The sequence below is a fragment of the Coenobita brevimanus genome, chromosome 63 (assembly GCF_032717465.1).
Source record: "Coenobita brevimanus isolate Jiangsu-jjx chromosome 63, ASM3271746v2, whole genome shotgun sequence".
NCBI classification, from domain to species: domain Eukaryota; kingdom Metazoa; phylum Arthropoda; class Malacostraca; order Decapoda; family Coenobitidae; genus Coenobita; species Coenobita brevimanus.
This window is the reverse complement of record NC_137016.1, coordinates 19,353,892-19,380,469: the sequence shown is the minus strand read 5'-3', so window position 1 is coordinate 19,380,469 and position 26,578 is coordinate 19,353,892. Positions and strand designations below refer to the sequence as shown.

Here is a 26,578-nt window from a genome sequence, read left to right as displayed (position 1 = left end):
TGCCCTATCCCCTTTCCCTTCTGTTCTCCACCCCTTCTTCCCTTTCCTTTTCGTTCCCACTCTCCACTCCCCTTTCTCTTCTTTTCTCCCTCCCTTCTCCACCTTTCCACCATTGCCAGGGCCAGGCAGTGAGGTGAGGCAGTGTCCGTTGCAAGGGTGAGGCAGTGAGGTGAGGCAGTGTCCGTTGCCAGGGGGAGGCAGTGAGGTGAGGCAGTGTCCGTTGCCAGGGCGAGGCAGTGAGGTGAGGCAGTGTCCGTTGCAAGGGTGAGACAGTGAGGTGAGGCAGTGTTCGTTGCCAGGGCGAGACAGTGAGGTGAAGCAGGGTGCCAGGGGCCATCTAACGCGTCATTGGCTCCTAGTATTGATACGGATGCCACAAATAATTAGTCGCCGTCGCACCTTTGATCGCCACCCCACTCTCACCTGGACCGAGGGACGGGTGGGTAGGTGGGTGGGGGATAGTAGTGGTTAGGGAGGGAGGTGAGGGACGGGTGGGTAGGTGGGTGGGGAATAGTAGTGGTTAGGGAGGGAGGTGAGGGACGGGTGGGTAAGTGGGTGGGGGATAGTAGTGGTTAGGGTGGGAGGTGAGGGACGGGTGGGTAAGTGGGTGGGGGATAGTAGTGGTTAGAGAGGGAGGTGAGGGACGGGTGGGCAGGCGGTGGGTGATAGTAGTGGTTAGGAAGGGAGGTGAGGGACGGGTGGGTAGGTGGGTTGGGGATGGTAGTGGTTAGGGAGGGAGGTGAGGGACGGGTGGGTAGGTGGGTTAAGGAGGGAGGTGAGGGACGGGTGGGTAGGTGGTGGGGGATAGCAGTGGTTAGGGAGGGAGGTGAGGGACGGGTGGGTAGGTGAGTTAAGGAGGGAGGTGAGGGACGGGTGGGTAGGTGGGTTAAGGAGGGAGGTGAGGGACGGGTGGGTAGGTGGGTGGAGGGATTGGGGTTAAGGGGGGAGGTGATTGGTCGTGTGATGAAGGGAGACGGCCAGGGATGGGTGCAAGGAGGGTTCAGAAGAGAGGCGTCGTGATTCCTTTGTTTGGGCCTGGGACGTAGAAGGATGAGGTGAGGGGGGGAGGTACGTGGATGAAAGGTTAGGTAACGAGAGGAGAGAGAGAGAGAGAGAGAGAGAGAGAGAGAGAGAGAGAGAGAAAGATAATGATGAGAGTACAGTGAGTGTGTCAGTGTTTTTACTGGTGGCATTCATCAGTCCTGTGTTTTACCCCAGCTATAATGAATCACCAGGTCATACTCGTTACCCTCCAGACACAAAACAAGGGAAAAAGCAACACGTTATGCATGATCTATTAACGAGTATGGGGGGGGGGGATCGAGTGCGTGTGATTCAAGACGGGTATTGTGAGCTGAGTTTATATGTGTGTGTGTGTGTGTGTGTGTGTGTGTGTGTGTGTGTGTGTGTGTGTGTTTTGAGTGCGGATGCGTGTCATCATTTTGAGTGAGGCAGACTTGCGTGGAGCAATACTTGTTCGCATTAGGAAATGTTATAATTTAAAAGATTTTTTTAAAACTTCGATATGGGAAGAAATTAGACAAAATAATGTAAGGAAATCACTTTCATCAGTACAGAACATGAAGTTTCTATAAGCCTTCCAATGTTGTAAACTGTGATGCAGTGCCAACATTTGATAATGGCTAAGTATTTCGCTTTTGCTTCCCATCTAAACATGTCCATTCCTAAATAATGTATAATTAAAGTTTGTTCTACAAGACAAAGCATGAAGAACTCGATCACAGAAGAGGTTCGTTTTGTATTCAACAGTATTGTGGGGATAATTTTTATCTACAAGTAAAGCCTGAGCAGAGTACTATTTCTATTCATCCTTTCTACTGATATATCCATAACAGGTTATCGGTGTTGTATGGTTCCTTTTCTCACTGTTTCCTGTTGGCATCGGCTGCAGGGATTGGTGGATGGAGGCAACCTTCCTACATTGCAATCCACGTCTTTGATTCACAGAATAAATAACTTTTATATAACCCATCAAACAAAAAACAGCATCACAAGCACCAAAGGGTATGCTGCTATTTGCATTCCCTTGTTAATCATTTGCTCTCATTCGTTATGATAAACTTCGGTGTTGATAGACAAGGTATTTCTATTTATATTAATTCAGGGTTTGTGGTAAGATAGTGAAGTCTGTGTGCCCTGTGTGTCTAACTCTCTCTCTCTCTCTCTCTCTCTCTCTCTCACACACACACACACACACACACACACACACACACACACACACACACACACACACACACACACACACACATACACACACACACACTCAAACTATAACGTAGCCAAAGTCTTGCAATGCAGTAATTATTGTCAGGTTTGGTGACACAGGGCATGGCAGGTATAGCAAATGGTGGTAGTTGTTGTGACTGTTGTGGTGGTTATGGTGAGAGTGGTAAGCTGTGATGGCTGAGGTGGTTGTGATGGCTATGTTGGAGTTGTGATGGTTGTACTGTTTTTGATGAACTGTGATGGTTGTACTGGTTGTGATGGTTGTACTGTTTTTGATTAACTGTGATGGTTGTACTGGTTGTGATGGAGTTGTGTTGGCTGTGGTATATTTAAAAAAACTGTCTTCGTATAATGACATTTAACTCATAATCAAGTGCAGTATTTAGTATTTTATTCTTGTTACCTCCAGATGACTTTATTCAGCTCAGGGACAACCTCTTGTACTAAAACGCTCAACGCAGGCTATAACCTAACCCTTCCAGTTCTATCAGTACATCTCAAGCAGAGTTCCCGACACCGAAGTGGAGGTTCCTTGCTGCGGCTGAGCCAGCATCGGAGTGTTCCATCCGTCCGCCTGGTTTTTCACGCTCTACAGGCCGTAATGATGGACAGACTTTGACGATTCTCGTCTCAAATGAATCCTGTCAAATTGAAGATGTGCCCTGGTCTTGGAATCTCTCTCTCTCTCTCGCTCTCTCTCTCTCTCTCTCTCTCTCTCACACACACACACACACACACACACACACACACACACACACACACACACACACATACACACACAAAATAACCAAAAATGTCACGGATATAGAGCAAACTTTTGTATTTACATGAATATAGTCATAAAACTGGCATAACTGGGAAAGGCGTTCAAAATGCTCTAAGTTATGCCCTCGTCATAGTCTTGATACAATCCACTGATCATTGCCAAATTGAAAAATATATAAATAAATACATAAATACGGACCTGTGATGCTACTTCATTAGGTGGTGCAGGTAGACAGGGAGGCACGTAAAAAGGGAGGCTGGAGGCTAGGTAATAAGGTAAGCAGGGAAACAGGTAGGGAGATAAGTAGGAAGGTAGACAGGAAGGCAGGAAAGGTGTTTGTTGAGAAGGTGGGTAAGCAAGGAGGTGGGTAGGTACTGTAGTTAGGTAGGCAGAGAGTAGGCATGCAGGTAGGTAGGTAAGCTGGAAGGAAGGTGTGGAAGTATGTAATGAATAGGTAAGAAGGGAGGAAGGGTGGAGGGCGGTAGGCAGGGAGAGGGGGAGCTAGGAAAGGAGATAGTTAAGCAGGTAAATAGGTAAGCACTGAGACAGAAAGGTAGGTATGCAGGGAGGTGAATATGCAGAGAGGTAGGTATGCAGGGAGGTAGGTAAGCAGGCAGGCAGGTAGGGAAGTAGGCAGGGAGGTAGGTAGGAAGGAAAGCAGGTAGGAAGGCAGGGAGGTAAGTAGGAAAGAAATCAGGTAGGAAGGCAGGGAGGTAGGTAGGAAAGAAATCAGGCAGGAAGACACAAAGGTAGGTAGGAAGGAAAGCAGGTAGGAAGGCAGGGAGGTAGGCAGGAAGGAAAGCAGGTAGGAAGGCAGGGAAGTAGGCAGATATGGAAAAGGAACAAGAAGCGTAAGTTAGTCTTTCGTATCGTAAAAGATAAACTTACACCTTTATTCCTCCTGGTGAAAAGATCATTTAGCTTAACAGAGTGGTTGCTAAACCTGGAATCAGCGAATAACAAAGAATCAGCCGCACACAACAAGGACCATACCAGACAGCGGGCCCTTAGCGTGGTACAATACAATCAGGACACAATTATAGTAAAGGGCTTCCATAAACAAAGACAATACGTCATCGTGTTGAGAGGGTAAACCCTTTTTGCCGGAAAACATATTACTTCACTTTAATCTTGCTATCCTCAACAACTATATTCGTCTCAGAATACAGTATACGTTTTTTCAACTGAGGGGTTACATACAGACTAAAGAAAAAAAAAAATCATTGGGCTGTAAAGGTTAAAGTGAAGTTTGCGTCAGTGGAAAATAATTTGGTATGGGTCATAAAGGGTTGCAATTAAGCGAGTCTGATGGACTTAGTTAACCTCAGCTGAGCCTATTACCCCACTTTTACTTAATCTCGGCTGAGTCTATTATCCTACCCCCCCCCTCTCTCTCTCTCTCTCTCTCTATCTATCTCTCTCCACACGCACACACACACACACACACACACACACACACACACACACACACATCATATCCTGCCTGTCATTCTGTTTATTTTCCTTCATGCTCCTACAATTCCTTCTTCGCGCAATTTTCTCTTATATTTGTCTTGACCCTCGACTCATTCATTCCTCTTGCTTCTCGTCTGTCACGCTTCAGTCTAGTTTTCTTTAGTTCGTTCTCATCACGCACCTGGACAACCTTATCGGCATTTCCTCATTACAGTATTTTCCTTCACACTTCACTATATTTACACCCCTGAACAGTTCCCCTTCCCTTTGGGCCGCCATGCTCCTTTTCTTAATATTACTACCTCCTCTTGAACTCAGTATTCCCTCCATGCTCTCGGCCTTGTCTCATTAAATGCTCCTTCACGCTCCAGTCTATTTGCTCCTCCCACTCCAACATTTCCTCTCGCCTCTCGTCTGTCACGCTCATATCCTCATTTTTATGTTCTCTCTCTCTCTCTCTCTCTCTCTCTCTCTCTCTCTCCTTTCCATGTAACTTCCAAGAAACTCTTTTCGTCGTCCCCACTCAACTCCTTTAATTATCTTTTTAAAGCGCCATTTCAACCTTATACTCAGAATTCTATACGTAAACATGCTCATACATCTTCAGTTCTCTTGTGACCATTCTACACATTCTTTTAATCTTTCCCTCTTCAAATATTTTTATCTCACATTCTTCCCTACATCGCTTTAATTGCAGTTCCCTCCTTTTCTCTCCATCACCCTCACATCCAATCCATCTTTCCCATGTCCCTTTTCCGTCACAAGCTACTTGTGTATGTTCCTGTGTCTCTTTTCTTCCTAGTTTTGTCACTTTTCTCTCTAGTAATTCATTTTTCTCATATTTTTCAGACACAGTTTTCTTTTCACGCGTATTTCACTCTGTCGCCTTTCCTTCCAATAATCCTGTCTCATCACTCTTCCTCCCTTACCACACACTTCACTCCCGACCCTCCTTCTTCGCCCATCTTTCGACACACTTTCTCGTCTACTTCCCTCTTCTCACTCTACCCTCTCTCCACTCTCTCTTCCCTATTCCATTCCCTCGTCACTTTCTCTTCCCTCCGTCCTTCCTCCACACTTCCTTCCTTAGCTTGTGTCCCCCCCTGTGGCGGGGGGGACACAACCTGGCCGCACTATGGGGTGGTACTACTACTCTGCGGCGAGGTTGTGTTAGGAAGAATACTGCCACCGTATTCCCTGCGTGTCGTAAAAGGCCACTAAAAGGGGCGGGGTGAGGGGACTAGGGACCCCCTCCTCTGTTTTGTAGTTCTAAAAAGAGACAGGCCAGAGAAAGGGACTGGGGATGGAGTTATCCTCGTACCCTGAAGATTGGGTCTATGAATGTGCGTGGATGTAGTACGATTGAGGCTAAAAGGGAGGAGATTGGGAGAATGTTTGTGAGAAGAAAGTTGGATGTGTTAGCTTTGAGTGAAACGAAGATGAAAGGGAAGGGGGAATCTATGTTTGGAAGTGTGAATGGAAGATTGTCAGGTGTTGATAGAGGAAGGGCAAGAGAAGGTGTGGCCTTGTTAGTGAGTCCGGAAGTTCAGCAATGTGTGATTGAATGGAAGGAGGTGTCATCGAGACTGATGTGGGTGAAAGCGAAATTTGAACGTGAGTTGTGGGTGTTTGTGAGTGCATATGGGCCTGGTAGTGAAAGGGATGAACAAGAGAGGGAGTCTTTCTGGAATGATGTTGATGAGTGTCTGCAGAGTTTTGAAGCGAATGTGAATGTGGTAATGATGGGAGATCTGAATACTAGAGTGGGAAATGTAGCAGTTGAAGGTGTAGTTGGTATGCATGGTGTGCCTGGAAGAAATGAAAATGGGGAACGAATGATAGCGATGTGTGTTGAGCGAGAGATGGTGATTGGGAATACGCTGTTTGAGAAGAAAGATATTTATAAGTATACATGGGTGAGACAGGAGGGTGGAAGGGTTGTTGATAGAGCCTTGATGGACTATGTGGTTGTGTCTAGGAATGTAATAGGAAGATTGTTGGATGTGAGAGTTCTGAGAGGGGAGGGTGGAGGTATGTCTGACCACTACCTGGTGGAGGGAAAGTTAAGAGTAGGTAAGAGATGGATGAGAGCTAGGAGGGTTAGGTGTGGCAGGGAGGTTTTGAAAGTGAGTGAGTTGGATAAAAGAGAGAAAAAGATAGAGTATCAGGAGAAATTGAAAGATGAGTGGAACGCAGTGAAAGATCGGGAAAATGGCAGCGTGGAGGAGGAATGGCAGTTGTTTAAGAGTGCTGTGGTGGGGCATGCAGAAGAGGTGTGTGGTGTGAGACGTGTGGGTGGTGGTGTAAGAAAAGGAAGTGAATGGTGGTGCGAGGAAGTAAGTATGGCTGTGGCTGAGAAGAGACGTGCATATGAAGTGTGGCTGCAGAGGAAGGATGAGATGTCATATGAAAGGTATAAGGAGAAGAGGAATAGAGCGAGAAGGGCTGTGCGTGATGCTAAAGTGGCAGCAGATGAGAGGTGGGGTAGGCGGCTGACAGAGAATTTTCAGCAGAATAAGAAAATGTTTTGGAAGGAGGTGAAAAGGGTGCGAAAGGGAGAGTCTGGGAAGGAAGAACGAGTAAAATCAGAGGATGGAAGGATGTTAATTGAGATGGATGCAGTAAGGAAGAGATGGGCAGAGTATTTTGAAAGATTGTTAAATGTAGAGGAGGAAAGGGTGGCTGAGATTGTGGCGGATGGAAGGGTGCAAGGAATAAATGTGTTGGGAGAGTTGAATGATTCTTTGATCACGAAGGAGGAAGTGGAGAAGGCAGTAAAGGAGATGAAAACAGGGAAAGCTGCAGGTATGGATGGGTGTGCTGTGGAATGCCTGAAGGGTGGTGGAGTGACTATTGTTGACTGGTTAGTAAGATTGTTGAATGTGTGCTTTGAGAAAGGTATGGTGCCAATTGGCTGGGCAAGTGCTTGTGTGGTCCCGTTGTATAAAGGTAAGGGTGATAAGTATGAATGTACTAGCTTTAGGGGTATAAGTCTGTTGAGTGTTGTAGGTAAGGTGTATGGTAGAGTGTTAATTATGAGAGTTAGAGAGGGTACAGAGGGAGTGATTAGTGATGAGCAGTGTGGCTTTAGGAGAGGGAGGGGATGCGTTGATCAGGTGTTTGCTGTGAGACAAGTGTGTGAAAAGTATTTAGCGAAAGGCAAGGATGTGTTTTGGGCATTTATGGATTTAGAGAAAGCGTATGATAGAATTGATAGGGAGGCTTTGTGGACTGTTTTAAGATTGTATGGACTTGATGGTAGGTTACTAAAAGGGGTGAAAAGTTTTTATGTAAATAGTAGAGCGTGTGTAAGAGTGGGAAATGCTGTGAGTGATTGGTTTCCCGTGAGAGTGGGGCTGCGACAGGGATGTGTGATGTCGCCTTGGTTGTTTAATATTTACATGGATGGTGTTGTAAGGGAGGTGAATGCAAGAGTTTTAGGTGGTCTGAGTCTGGTAAATGTTGATGGAGGAGAGTGGAATCTGAAGCAGCTGCTGTTTGCAGATGATACTGCACTGGTGACTGATTCAGAGGAGAGATTGAGACAGTTGGCAGAGGAGTTTGGAAGGGTGTGTGAAAGGAGGAAATTGAAAGTAAATGAGAATAAGAGTAAAGTGATGAAGTGTACGAGGTTGATAGATGGTAGGGGGATGAATATAGTTTTGAATGGTGAGTTGCTTGAGGAGGTAGATTGTTTTAAATATCTATGGTCACATGTTGCTGTGGATGGAAGAATAGATGCAGAAGTGAAGTTTAGAATAAATGAAGTAGGAAAGGTGCTGGGAGGAATGAAAAAAGTGTTTAAATGTCGTTCGCTTAGAATGGATGTAAAGAGAAGGCTGTATGAGGGTGTTGTGGTACCGACTGCATTATATGGGGCTGAAACATGGAATATGGGTGTAGCAGAGAGGAAAAGTTTGAATGTAATGGAGATGAGATGTCTGAGGAGTATGTGTGGAGTGACGCGTATGGATCGGGTGCGAAATGATGAAGTGCGAAGTAGACTGGAGTTGTTCGGGAGATGGCTGGCAGAGTTGAGCAGAGGGTGTTGCAATGGTTTGGGCATATGGAGAGAATGGATAATGAGCGATTGGTGAAAAAGATAACTAGATCTGATGTGAGAGGTGTAAGGCTGAGAGGAAGACCACGAATAGGATGGATGGACAGTGTGAAGAGAGCGCTGGATGCGAGAGGGATGTCTGTTGAGCAAGGAAGAGTGGCTGTGCGTGACAGAAATAAATGGAGAGAAATTGTGAATAAATAAGTGATGACGCAGCCCTGAGGGGATATTCTCCCGCATTTGGTCTGATCAGCTAGTCAGGTCAGGTGTGGGTAAGGGGATGGGTCTGTTATGATGTGGCAGGGGTAAACCAGTTCTGCTGTCGGGCCCTGCTGCGGATGTCACTGATTGCATTGCCCAGTTGACCCTTGTGCGGTGTGGTGCGGTGAGGATCTGTCCGTTCTCCCCTTTGGGGCTAAGATGCGAATGAATGTGTTTGAATGGATGAGTAAATGGAGAGTGAGTCATCCTGTCTCGGCTACCTCCCTTTCCTTGGGGGAAGCAGCCTAGGTATATAGATAGATAGATAGACGTATCTGACACATACACACGCACACACACACACACACAAACACACACACACACACACACACACACACACACACACACACACACACACACACACACACACACACACACACACACACACACACACACACAGCTGGTTGGAAGGAAAGTGTAATATATTATTAAGTATACATGTATTAAGTCTTAGAACGACCAACAGTGAATATTTGCAGTTAATAAAACTAAAATCTTTTTTTTTTTTATTAAGGCGAAAATGCACTTGACAGGCTGGTGATGACTGGCTGAATGCAACATGTCCGAATAACATTTACTAACCCAAATTTCCCCCTCAGATATATGCTGTCAATTAATAATGCTAACGAGTAAAGAGAGTATGAAGTGATGTTGCATTCAGCAGATTATCACCAACCAGTCAAGTGCTCTTCGCCTTGATGAAAAAAAAAAAAAAAAGAGTATTAGATGTCCCAAAGATGACTCTATACAGCACACAATAAAGGATCTTTAGAGACGTACGAGTTAAACAAAAATCACCCAGTTCCCATCCACTTCCCCTTGCCTCGCCTCAGTCAGCGAGGTCAGAGGTCGCCTTCCTTTAATCTCACTCCAATGAAATCTCTAAGACTATCAGTATCATTCAAAAATGGAACACCTTCCTTCTGACCCTTCCTTTCCATACCTTCCCCTTCCCATCAAACTTCCTTCTTCCTACATCTTCATTTCCTTACTTTTCCTACCCTTTCTACTTCCTCCATACTCCCTACTTACATTCTCCTTTCCCACACATTTCTCTCCTTCCTTTCCTTCTCTCCCGTCCTCCTCCCCCCCCATCTCTCTCTCTCTCTCTCTCTCTCTCTCTCTCTCTCTCTCTCTCTCCTGTATACATCCCTCTTTGCCCTCCCTCTTCTCACGCTTCCTTCCTTACCCTCTCTTTTATCTCTTCTAACTCTCCCTTCTTTCACTCCTTCCTACACATTCCCCCCTCCTTCACCACCGTCATTACCCTTCCCCGTTTCTCTCCTTTCCATCCAAAAGCTCCCCTCTCTACTCTCCCTCCAACCCACAGACACACTACCCTTCTCACCCTCACCCTCCTCCCTGTGCTCCCTGGTGCTGTAACTGCGATAGGTCCATCAGTGGCGACAATCATTTTCACTCTCCCCTTCACCTCCGCCACCCTCATAGAATCAGCACCCCACCATTACTGACTGAACGTACGCAATTGTTTGGGACTGAACTGTGAAGATCAGTGATAACAAAATATACATCGATAACCAACACAACACATGCTTTAAACTGACTCATAACGCTGATACAACTAAGCATCTTACTCTCGTTGGGTTGAGCGGCTGTTTAACACATTTTCCTATGTAATTTCTCTCTCACAGTACACCTTCATATTTTCTTCTGTATTACTCAATAGCATTCAATATCGACAGACTTTGTATAAATATCATGAAGGAGAATATTAACGTATCCTTTACAGAAATAAACTCTAAATGAGGAGGTGGTACAGGGCCTCACTGGCCAACAGACTAAGGGCCTAAGTGCTGTGCCAGTACAAGGGTGCCACATCCCTGCACGGCCATGTTGACCCACCAGCAAGTGACTTCATTGATGCACCAAATGAACCTCCAGCACAGTAATGAAAGGCATAAGAACTTTTCATAGCTAATCTGGTACTGGGAAATTTCAGTCTCGTAGGTTTCAGTTAAATGTACACTGCTAATTTTACATTACGTGACCGCCCTGTATTAAAGTTTGTCAAGAAATATTGCACGATCATTAAAGGGTGGCTTGGATAATTTCAGGAATAACCTATTTTTTTTTTTTTTTTTACTCGTACGTCTATATCCTTTCAGAATTAAGCCAACTTCCGAGAACGCTGTGCTGCAACCCACAGCCTCAGTGATACTAAGTCACGTCTTCTGAATTAACGTGTCAACTTTTCCTGGCATATACTTTGACCATAATTCATACAGTGCTGGACGTAACAGGTTCACTTAACAAAATATTAAATGTTATAATATTCGGGAAAAACAGTTTATTCAATTCCACCGAACTCCAAACAATTACATTCAGTTGAGAGTACATCAGAGGAGCAGTCACCATTAACACGCTCAAGGTGGGACTATTCTAGTGGCCGACTCCAGCTAAAGCCAGACCATTTTAATCAGCCGAGAGAGAGTCACAGGAGCCTTAGAGTTAATTTTGACAGGAGAGGCTCAGACCACCTGCCTCACATCACCAGCCTTCCCTGATTCATCCAGCCCGATTTCCGACATTCCTCCCAACCCTTTTTCCCAAACTACTCTCCCAGCTTTGTTACATGTACCGTATTACCAATTCCACCACTGTTGCTTTTAACCCTCTCTTCCATCACTAACTCCTCCACTAACGTATCCACCACTCCTTCTACTCCCCCTTCCATCACTACCTCTCCACTATCCCATTCACCACTCCTACTCCACCTTTCATTGCCATGCTACCACTTCACTCACTCCAAAGATACCTCCATTTTCTCTTTAACCATTGTTTTACTCCTGTTTTCTGTTCTTTTCCATCACTGTCCTCCCCCAGACTACTCCTACTCCACACCCCATTCCACATTAACCTCTCTCCGCCACGCACCCCACTACCCTTCTCATTAACACCCTTCTACTCATTTAATAATCACAACTCCAGCCTCCTTTCATGCACCTTAACCCACTCTCCGCCACACATCCCACTCCTGCTCTCATCAACGCACGCCCACTCAATTATCACAATCCCACCAGATCAGAGCATCCTTGGTGAGAGACGGTCTAGGATCTGTGTGGGAGGAGGCAAGGCGCAGAGGAAATGAAGGAAGATGGAGAAAGAGTATGAGGATGGAGGGAAGTGGATGGAGAAGAAAAAAGGGGAAAGGGATTGACTGACTAATTAACTGGTTAAGCTAAATACAACTGGTGATGCAGGAAAAGGAGGGAGATGGAGAGTATGATGGTGGAGGGAGTTGGAGGGCGAAAGAGAGAGAAGAAGGGAGAAGAAAGAAGCTGGAGGAAAGAATAAGCAGGGGGGAGGAAGGAAAATAGAAGGACGAGGAAAATAATTATGAAGATATGATGAGTGAGTGAAGAAGAGACTAGCAGGTGGTTGGAGAGGTAAGTGTGTAAATGAGCTGACAGAGGGAAAGAGGGAGGTGGATGCGAGAAAAAGGAGAAATAATGATGGCCGGAACAGCTGCGTCCGTATTCATTAAAGATCAAAGAAAATTTATACGGCAAGCAAGTCTTCATTGCAATTAAGTATTATTACGAATATTTTTTTTTTTCTGTCGTAATTTATCCAGTCCAAAGAAAGAGTGAAGCACACTATTTCTCCACGATGGAGGAGGAGGAAGTGGTTCACTGAGACAACGGCAGAGTCTGGGAGTGTCAAGGAAACCGAAATTTGAACAGTGGTAGATCTCCACCCAGATTAGGTTCTAGGCAGGGTGGGTGTCGTCTGCCTGTACGAGGGGGGGAGGGGGTCAGGCAAGAGCAACTTTAGTTTATTATCTAGAGGTACAAAATGTTGTGCAATGGTGGATCTTCAACTGCACCAGGTCATAAGCAAGGATGTATGACCATAATTTCTTTTACCAACAAAAAAGGAAATTACAAACGGTAGCAGATTTCCACCCAGACCAGACTTTAGGAATCCTCGTGAGGAGTGAGGATAATGCCAGCGTGCACGGTCATTATTATTATTATTATTATTGTTACTATTTTTTTTTTTTTGCGGGGGGGGGGGGAGCGGAGGAGGGAAACGAAATTTGCACAGAGGCAGACCTCCATCTCTACCAGGTTTTAGCCAGGGTAGAACCCCCGGGGGTCGCTTCCCCGTAAATAATTATTTCTTTCGCCTTAGAGTACTGCAGGGGTAAGAGCTGCTTTTAACGGTGTGTTTGGCCTAACTGTGGCATTATCTACGTTTGTTTCCAGTCTCTGAGTTTCTATACATTCAGCTGCTGTGGAGCGGGAATGCAGAGTTTTGCTGTGGTTGTTTTATCTTCTTTACTCTCTTCTCTCCTGCTATTCTACTTGTTGTCTTGATTCCTTCTCTTGTGTTTTACCCTCCTTTTTTATTCTCTTCTGCTTTACTATATTCTTTCCTTCACCTATGTTGTTTCTTTCTTTTTCTTTTTCCATTGCTTGTCATTTATTTTTGTTCTTTTCTTGATCCCTTCTTTGCTTTCATCCTGCATCTCTTCCTCAACGCACATCTGTTCCTCTCCGTATTCGTGTCTTCTCCTTCCTCTCCTTCAGGCGTTATTACATTACTTTTCTCCCGGAACTCGATTACCTGTTCTTCTGAGGCACATCTCGTTTTCTTATACTTCCCTTCAAAGTCGTCTCTTCCTTTACACTTTTGTATTTTTCACCTCGTTCTTCACTCTCATCTCTTCCTTTCTTTTTTATTCTCTTCATTTTCCATATCCTCTCCCCTCTCTTCCTCTTCCTTTTCCTGTTTCCTTCCCTTCCTTTTCTTTCCTTCTTTCCGCACTTCTCTTCCCATCACTGTCCCCCTCTTTACTCTCCCCTCCCTTCTCTCTCTCTCTCTCGCTCTCTCTCTCTCTCTCTCTCTCTCTCTCTCTCTCTCTCTCTCTCTCTCTCTCTCTCTCTCGCCCTCTCTTTCTCTCTCATCCCATTCCCTTCCCCATTCCCTCCTCTCCCTTCGCGTCACACCAGGCAGTGTTCAGTAATGACGCTCAGGGAAGGCAGGGTATTTAGGGTGAGCCGCTGCTTACTGTGAGCACTACCGTTATGCCCACATCACACGCAACTAATAATACAATTAGGCAGAGGTGTGCACGAAATAAAACTAGTGTAAGCCTCTCCTAACACTACACAGTGAAGGAGCCAAGGGAAAAGGAAGAACAGTAAGTCCTCACCTAACACTACACATTGAAGAAGCCAAGAGAAATGGAAGAACATGTTGTGACCCTAGACTTAACAACACATAAACTCGGTCGACGGCAAGATGAAGGTAACCTCTTGTAGTCCACTATCGTCCTTTTAGAGACAGGGAGGGAGTCTGAGAAAATGTATTGGTGCCACCGCAGAACAAGAGAAAGGCAAGAAGGAGCGCTCCAAAAGTGCAGTACCCTCGCCCTACAACTGGTCAAAGGGACATACATTTGGGTTTGCACTGTGACTTGAACGCTGGATCGGTGGTCTTAAAAAAAGAAAAAAGAAACATCCCTGCCTGACCCCTCAACCCTTCTACCAAGTCTGGTCGAAAACGGATCAAAACTGAACTGACCTTGCTCTGAAACCATGACCTTTGGACTCTTGGTCACAAAATCAAAGCTTCTCATCTCTTCCTCACCTTCAGCCATTCCACCAAGCTTTGATCACATCCAATCTATACGAAAGGGTCGAACATTTGGCCTTGCACACCGACCCTAGCTTTGGGCTGACATGTTCTGAGAATCGAATAATTCATCCTTGCCTTACCCTCAACTTGTCCACCAAATTTGACAAACTGGATTAAAATTTGTTTAGTTAATCTTTCTTGACCTTTGACTAATTGTCCTGAAAAAAGTAACCCCTGCGAAAACCATCAATCCTTGCAATACGTCTGTTGTAAAACATCAACCCTTGCAAATATGTCTGGTGTAAAAACATCAACCCTTGCAATATGTCTGGCGTAAAAACATCAACCCTTGCAATATGTCTGGTATAAAAACATCAACCCTTGCAATATGTCTGGTGTAAAAACATCAAGCCCTGCAATATGTCTGGTGTAAAAACATCAACCCTTGCAATATGTCTGGTGTAAAAACATCAACCCTTGCAATATGTCTGGTGTAAAAACATCAACCCTTGCAATATGTCTGGTGTAAAAACATCAACCCTTGCAATATGTCTGGTGTAAAAACATCAACCCTTGCAATATGTCTGGACTAAATCGAACCAAACGTATATGAGCTATTTTGTTCACACACACACACACACACACACACACACACACACACCAGAGGAGTTAGACTAAACCAAATACATTCTTTCACTACTAACATTCATCCTTAGTACAGCAGAAACAAATCCTTGAGTGTTACAAAGAATAATCTAAAGAAAATATCATCCAAGTGAAGGGGCTGAGGCAAGTTTCTTGTACAGAAAGTAAAAGAAATTGAAACTACAGTACTACTGCAACTATTACTACTACTACAACCAATATTAACAATAATACTGTTATAAAAATAATACTAATATTACTACTACTGCAACTACTATCACTACCAAATAATAATAATAAATAAATAAATAAATAATGATAAAAGACCAGTTTATAAATACATGAAGAGGAAGAGCGAGAAAGAAAAGGACTGGAGGAAAAAAAGGGAAAATAATGGCAGAACAATTTCTCGGGTCCAGTGTCTTTGTGGGAAGCCTACTTTCTCACCCCAAGCCATCCTATAATTTCTCCCAGGGAGAGAGAGAGAGAGAGAGAGAGAGAGAGAGAGAGAGAGAGAGAGAGAGAGAGACGAATACAATATTGTTTCCCAACAGAATACCAACAGTTTACCCTGCGTCAATCTCTCTCTCTCTCTCTCTCTCTCTCTCTCTCTCTCTCTCTCTCTCTCTCTCTCTCTCAGTTTTCATTCCTGTCATCCAGGAATCTCTGTGTTTCTTCTCTGTTCCTCTTCCCTTCTCCCCTACTTCGTCTTCTTTTCTTCTTCGATTTTCTGATTTTCATCTTTTCACTTTCTCTTTTTCAGTTCATTTCTTTTCTTTTAATTCTTCCTCCTTCCTTCTTTTTCTTCTTCCTCTACATTTCTCATTCTTGGTGCTCTTGCTCTTCCCCATTCCCCTCCCCCTCCACATTTTTCTTCATACCTCAGTTCCTTACTCCTACTCTTCTTCACCTTGCCTCCTCTTCCCCCACCCAATCCTCTTCTCCATCTCTTCCTTTTTTTACTCACTCCACTCACTCTTCCTTCAATCCTTTCCATTTTTATTTCCAAATCCTTATTATTATTATTATTATTATTGCCTGGTAAGCATCCATCTTTTCTCTTCAAAGGATATAATACACAGTTAATAACATGTATTATGTGGTGGATTACTCTACTTCGCTTTAATTATATTTTTCGAAAGAGTTCTTTATCCACCACTTTTTTTTTTCCTTTCTTTTTTCTTTTCCTTTCTTTTTTCTTTTCCTTTCTTTTTTCTTTTCCTTTCTTTTTCCACTGTATTTACCTTTCTGTCTCATTCCCTCACCTCCCTATCAACCTATGTGGAAGAGTCCTCTTCATTTTATCCTTGATAGGCCCTTACCTTCCCATGCTTAACCAACTCATGGCAGAGACAACTCTAGCATTATATTCTAGATGATGCCACAGGATTGTATTCAGCTGAGAATGAGTCGTGGGAGGCTGACAGTGTTTAATGCTATGAGTCATAGGAGGCTGACTGTATAAATACCGATACCACTGACCCTCTCATTTCCAGAACAACTCTGGCATTATATTCCAACAATCGCCAGACGACTTTTTTCAACTGAGAGAGAGTCGCAGTGAACCCACGAGTATTTAATATAACAAGTTTCACAACGATGAGTGGGAGGATGATGTACAAACGAAGGGATGTTACAAAATGTATTATTATCCACACAATCGCATAAAGTAAGTTAATGAATCCGGTGGACTTTTACATGCAAAACCTTCATTAACGTGTTGATAACTAAAACTGTGTGGTAAAAAATGACAACTGATTCATAAATTCATGAGTCTGGAGAAGAAAAAAAAGTAGCATCAATTACCATCAGTGAGCGCTTTGACCGAATTTGAACGATTCCAAGTGAAGATTTTATGGACTTCACATCAGATTAACAATAACATACTCGACCAGTCTGACATACACTGCGCTGAGTTTTAGTTTAACCCGTCACGTCCCGAGGTTTTCCGCACCTCCGACATCCCCCAGTCCCAAGGTATTTTCGATTTTTTTTTTTTTGGCTAAACCCTTTGCTTTTCGTGAGAAACATCGAAAATTCATAGAGAAATCGCTCACCTGAGGTTTAAAGTGCCCAATCCAGGTAGGAGTTCCTCCTTACCTGAGTGGGTTTTCTAACATGCTGGCACCAAAGAAAACGAGTTCTATGGGAGGGTAACTATTTTATCCACTCATAAACGGTATTTATTTATTTACTTGGTACGAATGTATATGTAGTATGACAGTATATTGGTTTTCAAGCAGTAATAAAGGCATTATAAGCATTGTTTCACTCACTAACTAATCACCATACCTGACCTATTTTTGCCACACTACCTGATCATTATTTCTGGCTGTTTCTTCTTCTAATGCTATGTAAACATTGTCCTCCACATTGTCATCGATTGGGGAATCACTCTGGCCCTGAATAACTTTACTAGCCAGGTCACTGGTAACAGGTCCTTTGCCAAGACAATGGCGTGAGGGGGGGAGGGGGGAGGTTATGCAGTGTAAGGCATTGTCCCTGCTTGGTATCTTGTACAGGAATAGAGGAAGGTGTCCCGTGTATACATACGAAAAATCACGTGCGAAAATTGAAAATTGTGCAAATTAGGTACCTAGCAATTGCACGACGTACTGGTACGTCGCCGGGACTGGCAAATGCAAATCGTGGTGACGTACCCATACGTCGTCGGGACGGGGCGGGTTAATGGATGTGAATTAACCAATACTCTCAGAATGATGAAAAGGTTTATCTCCAAATCCAGGAATTACAATGGGTCTTTTGATAATCTCTTTTCTTTTATTCAACGCATTACATTCACAGTTCAGTATAGCGAACAGGCGAGCTGCAAAACTTAGTTAAAGCCATCTTAGTATCCTCGGACTTCCACTGAACTGCGGCAAAATATTGTGTTTTGTTGCACTGTTTCTGCATATTCCCTACACACTGGATCGTGTTGTCTTTAATATATCAAGACGAATTTCAGTGTTTTGTAATTTAGTTATCCAGTCCTCTTTTTACCTTCTTTAAACTATATTTTACACCGATCCATGACAATGTTTTTAAGTTCACTGTTTAAGTCCAGGACCTACTGATTTAGGACACGCTTACAACTACTCTCCTCCATCACTTCTATCACTCCTTTACACACACACACACACACACACACACACACACACACACACACAGAATGGAAACAACACAGAGACAACTGAAAGAGAAGTGAAGGGGGATACATGTCAATGTGTTTCTGATCCGCTTCCCATTTTCCTGCTGGCTGGTGTTTGTTAAGCCAGGTCAATAAGAGACTGAGCAGATGGATGAATGAGGTGGAAAGATACATTGAAACAGTGTGTGAAGGATGATGTCTTGTGCTGGTTACGATAAGTAGAAAGGAAGGTGTTATTCTTTCGGCTGTCTTGTACAAATTCTACACTTAGCCCACTTACAATGGATGGAGAACTCACCAAAGGAATCACTCCACTATATCATAATGCATCGCACACCGACCCTTCCACTAACACAAAAATCCTATCTATCTACAGCCCGCTGCCTTAATCCCGGAAGGAATGGCCAAAACAAATCGGTTCCCTGTCACCCTGTCCTCAGTTATCAGGCTGCCCTCTCTCCAGCTCACAAGCTTCTTTCTCATGTACCTATCCACCCCATCCCTGCATCTCATGTTTGGTCTTTCCCTCCTCCTTCACTACCCCTCCATCTCACACACATTTGCTCTCCTCATTAATCTCTCACGCTTGATTCTTTTCACATGGACAAATCATCTCACGATACTTCTCCCAGTACTGTCCATCAAATCTATATTGGACACCACAACGTTCCCTCATTCCTCATTTGGCTGTCTGTCTGTCCACATAACTCCTCTTAAATAACTAATTTTCACTTCTCTCACTCCTGACGTGTGTCCTCAAGCAGATTCCAAGCTTCACTTCCATATGTTAGATCGCAATGCTGTCATGCAGCGACTTCTTTACATTCATGTTCACTTCCCTATTTCTTGTCACTGCTCTCAGTGAACCAGCAACCTTTCTTCTCTGTTGTACTCTTGCTTGCAGTTCATTCTCTAAACTCCGTCCCCGTTCTTCACAACACCTAAATATTTGAAGGTACTTCCATTTTATAGTGGTAGGTGAGGGTGCTCACTATCCACACACTCGATGTAGTGCTGCTTTCGGGTGACTACCCTTTCATCTCTTCCTTCCTTCTTTCCTTCCTTCATTTTCTGTCTTTCCTTCATTCTTTCCTCTCCCTTCTGTCTACAGACTCTTTGCTACAATCACCTTTAAATTTCGTTTCTTACATACTGTATTTCCAAACTGACTCACCAAGTTTCGCAACTCCCACTCCTCTTCTCTTAATGATACAGGACCATCAGTCAACAATAGTTATGGCACTTTCCAAACTCTACCCTCCCGCACTAAGAACACCTACACATCCTCTGTCTACCATGTATTCGTTTAAGATACACGTACCGAAATAATACAATATTTTGCTGTAAAATTTACCAAGCGCCATTAGCACTGTTTTTCATGGCAGTAAAAATGTAAGAGCAAGTTATAGCATGAATAATGTCCAGCTTGATAGGGTAAACCATGAAAAAGACTTAGGAGTTATAATAACAAATGATCTGAAACCAAGCAAACAATGTACAGAAGCTGTGAAAAAAGCCAACAAATTGATTGGGTTCATAAACAGAGCATTTGAATATAAATCTGATAATATCGTCCTCACTTTGTATAATTCCTTAGTACGCCCGCACTTGGAGTATTGCGTTCAGTTTTGGTCACAGTATTATAAAAAGTATATTGAAAAGCTTGAAAGAGTGCAGCGAAGGATGACAAAGATGATACCTAGATTGAGAAATAAACCGTACGAGGAACGTTTAGAAGCCCTGAATCTCTTTACCCTAACAAAACGGAGGATACGAGGAGATTTAATTCAAGTTCAAGATATTCAAAGGACATGATAACATGGCTGTAGATAAATACTTCACAGTTGATCACTCGAACTACACTAGAGGCAATGGGCATAAAATAATTGGCAAACGATTCCAGTCGCATGAAGCTAACCATTTCTTCTTCAATAGAGTTGTAAATATATGGAATAAACTGCCCTCCAACGTAATACATTGTAATACAGTACAAACCTTTAAAGGTCGCATGGATAAGTATTTGGCATCCAACACCCAGCTTAATATGTTTACTCCTGAATAAAGCACTTGTGTACATATAATTTTCTGTTTTATTTTATTTTAGTTTTTTAGAGCCTGGATCAGTTTATTAAATGCAAATATAGTATATGCACAGATTACGATATGCATAGATAGCCCTGAGTTAACGGTCACTACTCATACTTTCGACCTGTGATGGGTTGTGGATCACTGAGAGTCCCTGTTAGTTACGTGACCACCATCGGGATTTTTTTAATGTACCAGTTGTCACTGCTTCAGGAGGTGACTTGTTTGCTTGTCCTGCATGGGAAAGTTCCTAGTCTCAGTGGAATGAATGGAGCTGGGGCCTAACTGACTGCTGCCTACCTTAATAGCGCCAGGCAAGACTGCCACACCACCCCTGAATATCCACACTGTGCACTGTGCAATTTCCACACTGTGTCCGCAGACTCCCCGTCAACTCAACGTACCCATACAGCGACATGCATTAGTTATTTATTTATTCGATTACTCATTGTACTTTACTATTTTCTCTTTCAGGTTATTCATACTGGTTGCTTATACATAATTTATTTTAGAATGTAGTTTTCCTTTTCAGTCTTTCCTATGAAATTTCCATGTCAGTTTTTCTATGCTGCATGGTGGTTTTTCTCACTTTTTCTTGCCAGTTTTGGCTGGAGGGTTTGGAGGTGGGGGAAGCCTTCTTGCTTTACTATCCTTATCCTTCAGCATGTAGAGTTAGATCTTTTAGTCATAGTCTACTCTGTACCAAAAAGCCTCGAAAGGACCATGTAAGGTCTGTTGCTGTTTGCTTTCCTTTGTACTCCTTTGTACCTTTGTACTCCTTTCGCTTACTCGTTTCGTTCGTTCGTTGCCAGACGCCATGTATCCCAAACGGGGTGGCCAAGGGCTTAGAGTTAATTGTTTTACAGGGAGGGACACTAATCCTCCACCAACCCCACTTGACACGTAGGGAGAACCCCTGTATATAGAAGATCGATTGACAGAGGACTCATATTGAAAGAAAAACGATATGTACACCAAGAGTACCGCACTGAAATGACAACATATTCCACCTCTACTAAGAACATAGGTATTCCTCATTTTCCTGCGCTTCTATTGTCACACACCTCTGTACACTGACGGCGTTAAAATGAAGGACACAGGTAGTGAAGGAAAAACATCATCAAGCAGAATGAAGATAATGAAATGGAAAATCAAAACAAATTAATAGTTCCTCCATAACAGCTTACCTCTCTCGACCACTTACCTTTCTATAATACGAACCATAAAATTTGGCAAGCCGTTTGGTGAAGGAAAAATTATCATTCAAACAGAAAAATACTGTAACCTGAAATATTTCGCGGCTACAAAGGAGGAAAAATATTAGCTTCTCACTTTTCGAGACTGACGGCCATAAGACTGAGGTGCGGACGCTGGTGGGGATGAAAATACATGAATCAGACGGATAAATTCTGACACTTGATATTCTCTACTACTACTAAAAGATATGATTATTTCCTCTCACACATTCTCCCCCTTCCCGCCCTGTCTTACCTTTCTAGACTGACGGCGGTAAGGCTGAGGACGCTGGTGGTGAAGAAGAGCAGCATGCACTGTGAAAGACAGTCATTTGGATTTCCTTTCACGTACTGTTCCCTCTCAAGCCCCCTTACCTTTCTAGACTGACGGCGGTAAGGTTGAGGACGCTGGTGGTGAAGGAGAGCATCATGACGTAGTTGGCAATCTTACAGGCGGCGCCGCCGGAGTCCCAGAGCACCACGAAGAAATGTACGATCTTGAGGGGGACGCAGTGCAGCAGCATGAGCAGGTCAGCCACTGAAAGTGATACGAGGAACATGTTGGTGGTGTTGTGGGACATGGGGTCGCCTGAGCAAAGGGGTGTGGGGTGAGTGATACCAGGAAAATGTTGGTGGTGTTGCAGGACACGGCAGAGAGGTCAGGAGTGAGTGATACCAGGAACACGGTGGTGGTGTTGTGGGACTTACGGTCGCCTGGGAAGAGGACAGGAGAGAGGGTGGCAAAGGTGGTGAAGGGGAAGGATGTGATAGAGTGAGAGGGGTGAGTTGGGGTGAGAAAGGGGAGGGGAAGAAGGGTGTGCGAGAGGGAGTGACAAGAGGAAAAAAAAGGCGAAGAGAAGGGAAGATGGATGCTAAAGAGGTGTGTGAGGGAGGGAGAGGGAAGGTGTCAGGAGGATAAGTATAAAAAGTGGAAGGAAGGGATGAACGAGGCATTGGGATGAGAGGGAGGTGAAACAGAGGATGAGAGGGGAGCTGGGGTAAGAGTGAAAGAGGAAGTGGGACGAGAGGGAGATGAGAAAGAGGAAGAAAGGGGAGTGAGAGGCAATGTGGTGAGAGCTGGGAGCAGACGGTTAAATAGTGAGAGGAAGGGTAAGCAAGAGGGTGAAAGGAAAAGCAAAGGTGGAAATGAGTCGGAAAATAAAAATCCGTGAGATACTGGTGAGGGGGGAAAAGAATGATACGGGCACTTTGAGAGACAGGAAGCCGGGGAAGAACTGGGAAGGGTTAAAGAAATGAGGAGAGGCAGGAAAAGGGGAACGGGAGTTAGCGGAGAAGCATGAGAGTGTGAATGTAGAGAAGATGAGTGCAATGGAGGAGAGGCACAAGAGTGACACAAAGGGCCTGGGAAGTGAAATATGTGTGTGTGTGTGTGTGTGTGTGTGTGTGTGTGTGTGTGTGTGTTAAAGGGGGAGTACGGGGGACTGGGAGGAATTATTTGTGAGCTGCGATGAGAGGGAATGACATAGTGAGGTGTGAGCAGGAGGAAGGAGGGACAGGAGGAAAGGAGGATACACAGGGGTCGAGTCTCAGATAATAAGCATGGCCTGAAGGAGTAAGAGAGTGGATGGTGTAGGTGGATAGGTGGAAGAGTGGACTATTTAAACGGGAGGGTGGATAAATGGTGTGGATTCACAGGCCAAAAGGATGGATATGTGGAAGAGGGGAACAAGTAGCGTAGGTGGGCAGGTTGTGTGGGTGGATGACTTAAACAAGTGGATGAGTAAAATAGGTGTGTGGTATCATGGTATGGGTGGATGGGTGAATGGGAGGGGTGAATGAGCTGGTGGGTGGGAGAATAGTGTGGATGGGTAGGTGAAAAGGGTGGATACATTGAGGAGAGACAGACGCAGAGTAAGTGGAAAAGTTGTGCAGGAGGAGACGAGAAGATGGATAAGCGTAGTGGGTAGGGGAGAGTGGTGTGGTGAGGTAGGGGGATATCTCGGTAAATCGATATTGATGAGTTTGGTGGATGGGCTAGCGGTGTGGGAGGATATCTAAAGTATGTGGATCAATGAAGGAGGAACATGAATGAGTAGATGGGTGCGTCAAGTGGGATGATAAAGGTGAGAATGCATGGAAAAATAAAGGAGAATTATTCACGAATATTACAGACACAAGAAATAAAAGCCCTAATTACCTAAGGATCTTGCACAGACCAAACTTACCAGACCTAACAATCTAACCAAACCTTGAAAGCCACCCATTTCTGCTTTCCCTCCTTACCAAACTTTGGATCAAAGGGCATTAAGGTTACGTTCAAAGTAAGGCTTTCACTGTTAGGTTAAGTTTAAGCAGACTTGCTTTGTGTAACATAACGCATTGGGCTGTGCAGCTGAACTTACTAATTACCACAGTGAAAGAAGTAAGGCGAATGAGTGAATTAATACAAGGAAGGGATGAGTGAACTGAATGAGTAGAGTCTGAATGAGTGTAAAAATGGGTGAATGAGGCGGTGTGAGGAGAGATGACAGGGGAGTGGGAAGAGGACAAAACAGCTATTGAGAGCAAGTGTGGGTGGGTGATTGGGAGTGAATGGGGGCGCTTATTGGGAGGATGACAGAGACAGGGAAAGTGATGGATTAAATGATAAGGGCAGAAATTTACATGGAATTTATGGGTTTCTATTTACTGTCTGGCGCCGCATCTCGTGTGAGCAACGGATTAAGATGATGAGTAAGAGAATGAATGAAAAAAATAATATGCATTATAACAGACGGAGAAAAATGTACAAGTGATTTATATTCATCATCATCCTAAACATATTTCCTACTGAAACATGTGGCGAAAGTGAGTAAAACTGCCAAATAAGTAGGAAAGGAGTACTGCATTATCATCACTATCATCAACATCAACATCATGATCTTAAATCTCTTGCTCTTTGTGAATGAGGTGGAAATCAGTAAAACAGGCATATAAATAAGTTAAGATCATGATCATCATCAATAGCAGCAGCAGCAGCAGCAACATACTGCTCACTAGTATAGGGGGTAGAAGTGTGTACAGCAGCAGGATGACTAAGTCAGGAATATGGAAGTAAGACAGCCAGGTACGTGAATTTCTCATTCATCTACCTACATTTGTTCTTACCCAGGTACATCCCCTCCATCATGCCTTACTCACCAGCCATAAGGACGATGACGGCCACGTTACCCATGATGCCGAAGACGGGGGTGACGAAGTAGGTGGTGATGTGCAGGTAGAAGAACGGGATGAACTGGACCGGGAGGGAAGACAGTTGATAACAGTTAATGGCAGTTAAAACTTTAGGTCAGTCAACGTAATTATATACTTAACTCTTGTTGTTTACATACGGTTTGTTTCAGTTTGACATTTTTTTTTACTTAAAGGCATTGAGCATTGCCTAAACGAGGAGATCCCTCCAGTGTAGAATGAAATCGTCTGTCAGTAGCAAAATTAAAATAGGAAAATTCAGAGTTAGGTGGCTAAGGTGTGCTATATCTTTTTAACAGACCTAAACGTTCTGGCGCACAATTTCTAAATATCACTCCAAATTCAAAATATGGTCTTCACAATCTGGATCTGCGCCTCCCCATTAGTCATTGTAGGTGGGCGCGTTTATTTAGTTTTTAGGAGGCGTACACAAGCACAGTCTCAACTGTCAGTCCAATCGCGCTGTTTGAATCGAATATGCAGGTTGAAGCATGTGACTGCTTGGTTTATGGTATGTGAAGCAGGAGTGAGTGGCCTGTGGGCAGATGCAGTGATGTGCGACGCATCTTGCTACAGTTCCTGTTTCTGTTTGCTGTGCATCAAACCACAGCATAATTATTACACACAGAGACTAAGCTCTTCCACTGGTGGCCAAGACGCCGTTTCTGCACATTATCAGATGAACCCTGAAGAAAAATATCAGACTCCACAAATCACACTGTACAGCTGGACTATCTATCTATCTATCTATCTATTGCCAGACGCCATAATCCCGTAAGGGATGGCCATTTGACTTTGAGTTATATGTTTTACAGTGAGGGACACTACCACCAACCCACTTCTTGACACGTAGGGAACACGTATGGTTTGGCTATATGGTTACCACCCAGCGTTGTAAATGGTTTCTTGGCTTACAGGAAACCATTTGGTTTGTAACTCAATGTAAAGCCACCTGTAAAGGAAAGAAAAGCAATAAGAAGTGACAGGAAAGATGAGAGAAATAGAAAGAGAGGAGGGCAGGCACAGAAAATGAATGATAAAGGCTAAGGAAGAAGTAGGCAGCACTACATCAAGTGAGTGGATGATGGTCGCCACCACCTACCACTACAGCTGGACTGACAGTTTAAATTACGAGTGTATGAACGATCAGGTTTCTCTCTCTCTCTCTCTCTCTCTCTCTCTCTGTGGCCCACCTTCCAGGGGTAATGCAGGTCGTTGGGGTCCTTAATGACGAGGTACACCTCGTCACTGGAGATCAAGTTGTATTCAGTGGCATTGTCGTCCCCTGCCAGTACCCCTTCCACGCCACCCATACTCTCCCCCACCACCCCGACTCTGTGTGTAGCCAGGGGGAATGATTACTGTAGGTGTGTGTGTGTGTGTGTGTGTGTGTGTGTGTGTGTGTGTGTGTGTGTGTGTGTGTGTGTGTGTGTACCAGTATCCCTTCCACGCCACCCATACTCTTCTCCATCACCCCGACTGTGTGTTTAGACAGGGGGAATGATTAGGTGTGTGTGTGTGTGTGTGTGTGTGTGTGTGTGTGTGTGTGTGTGTGTGTGTGTGTGTGTGTGTGTGTGTGTGTGTGTACCAGTATCCCTTCCACGCCGCCCACACTCTCCCCCATCACCCCGACTCTGTGTGTAGACAGGGGGAATGAATAGGCGTGTGTGTGTGTGTGTGTGTGTGTGTGTGTGTGTGTGTGTGTGTACCAGTATCCCTTCCACGCCGCCCACACTCTCCCCCATCACCCCGACTCTGTGTGTAGACAGGGGGAATGAATAGGCGTGTGTGTGTGTGTGTGTGTGTGTGTGTGTGTGTACCAGTACCCCTTCCACGCCACCCATACTCTCCCCCATCACCCCGACTCTGTCTGTAGA

At 44.3% G+C, this 26,578-nt stretch overlaps 1 protein-coding gene across 1 annotated transcript in view; it reads right to left on the bottom strand.

Annotated features, from left to right (window-relative positions):
• LOC145404382 (allatostatin-A receptor-like) overlaps nucleotides 1–26,014 on the bottom strand; it is a 38,068-nt gene extending 12,054 nt beyond the window's left edge. Inside the window, exons 1-3 of the mRNA XM_080275904.1 lie at nucleotides 25,895–26,014; nucleotides 24,651–24,744; nucleotides 21,899–22,098 (exon numbers count right to left, since the gene is read on the bottom strand). Of these exons, the coding sequence (XP_080132030.1) occupies nucleotides 21,899–22,098; nucleotides 24,651–24,744; nucleotides 25,895–26,014 (414 nt within the window). The remainder of the gene's footprint in view (nucleotides 1–21,898; nucleotides 22,099–24,650; nucleotides 24,745–25,894) is intronic.
• Nucleotides 26,015–26,578: the final 564 nt, after the last annotated feature.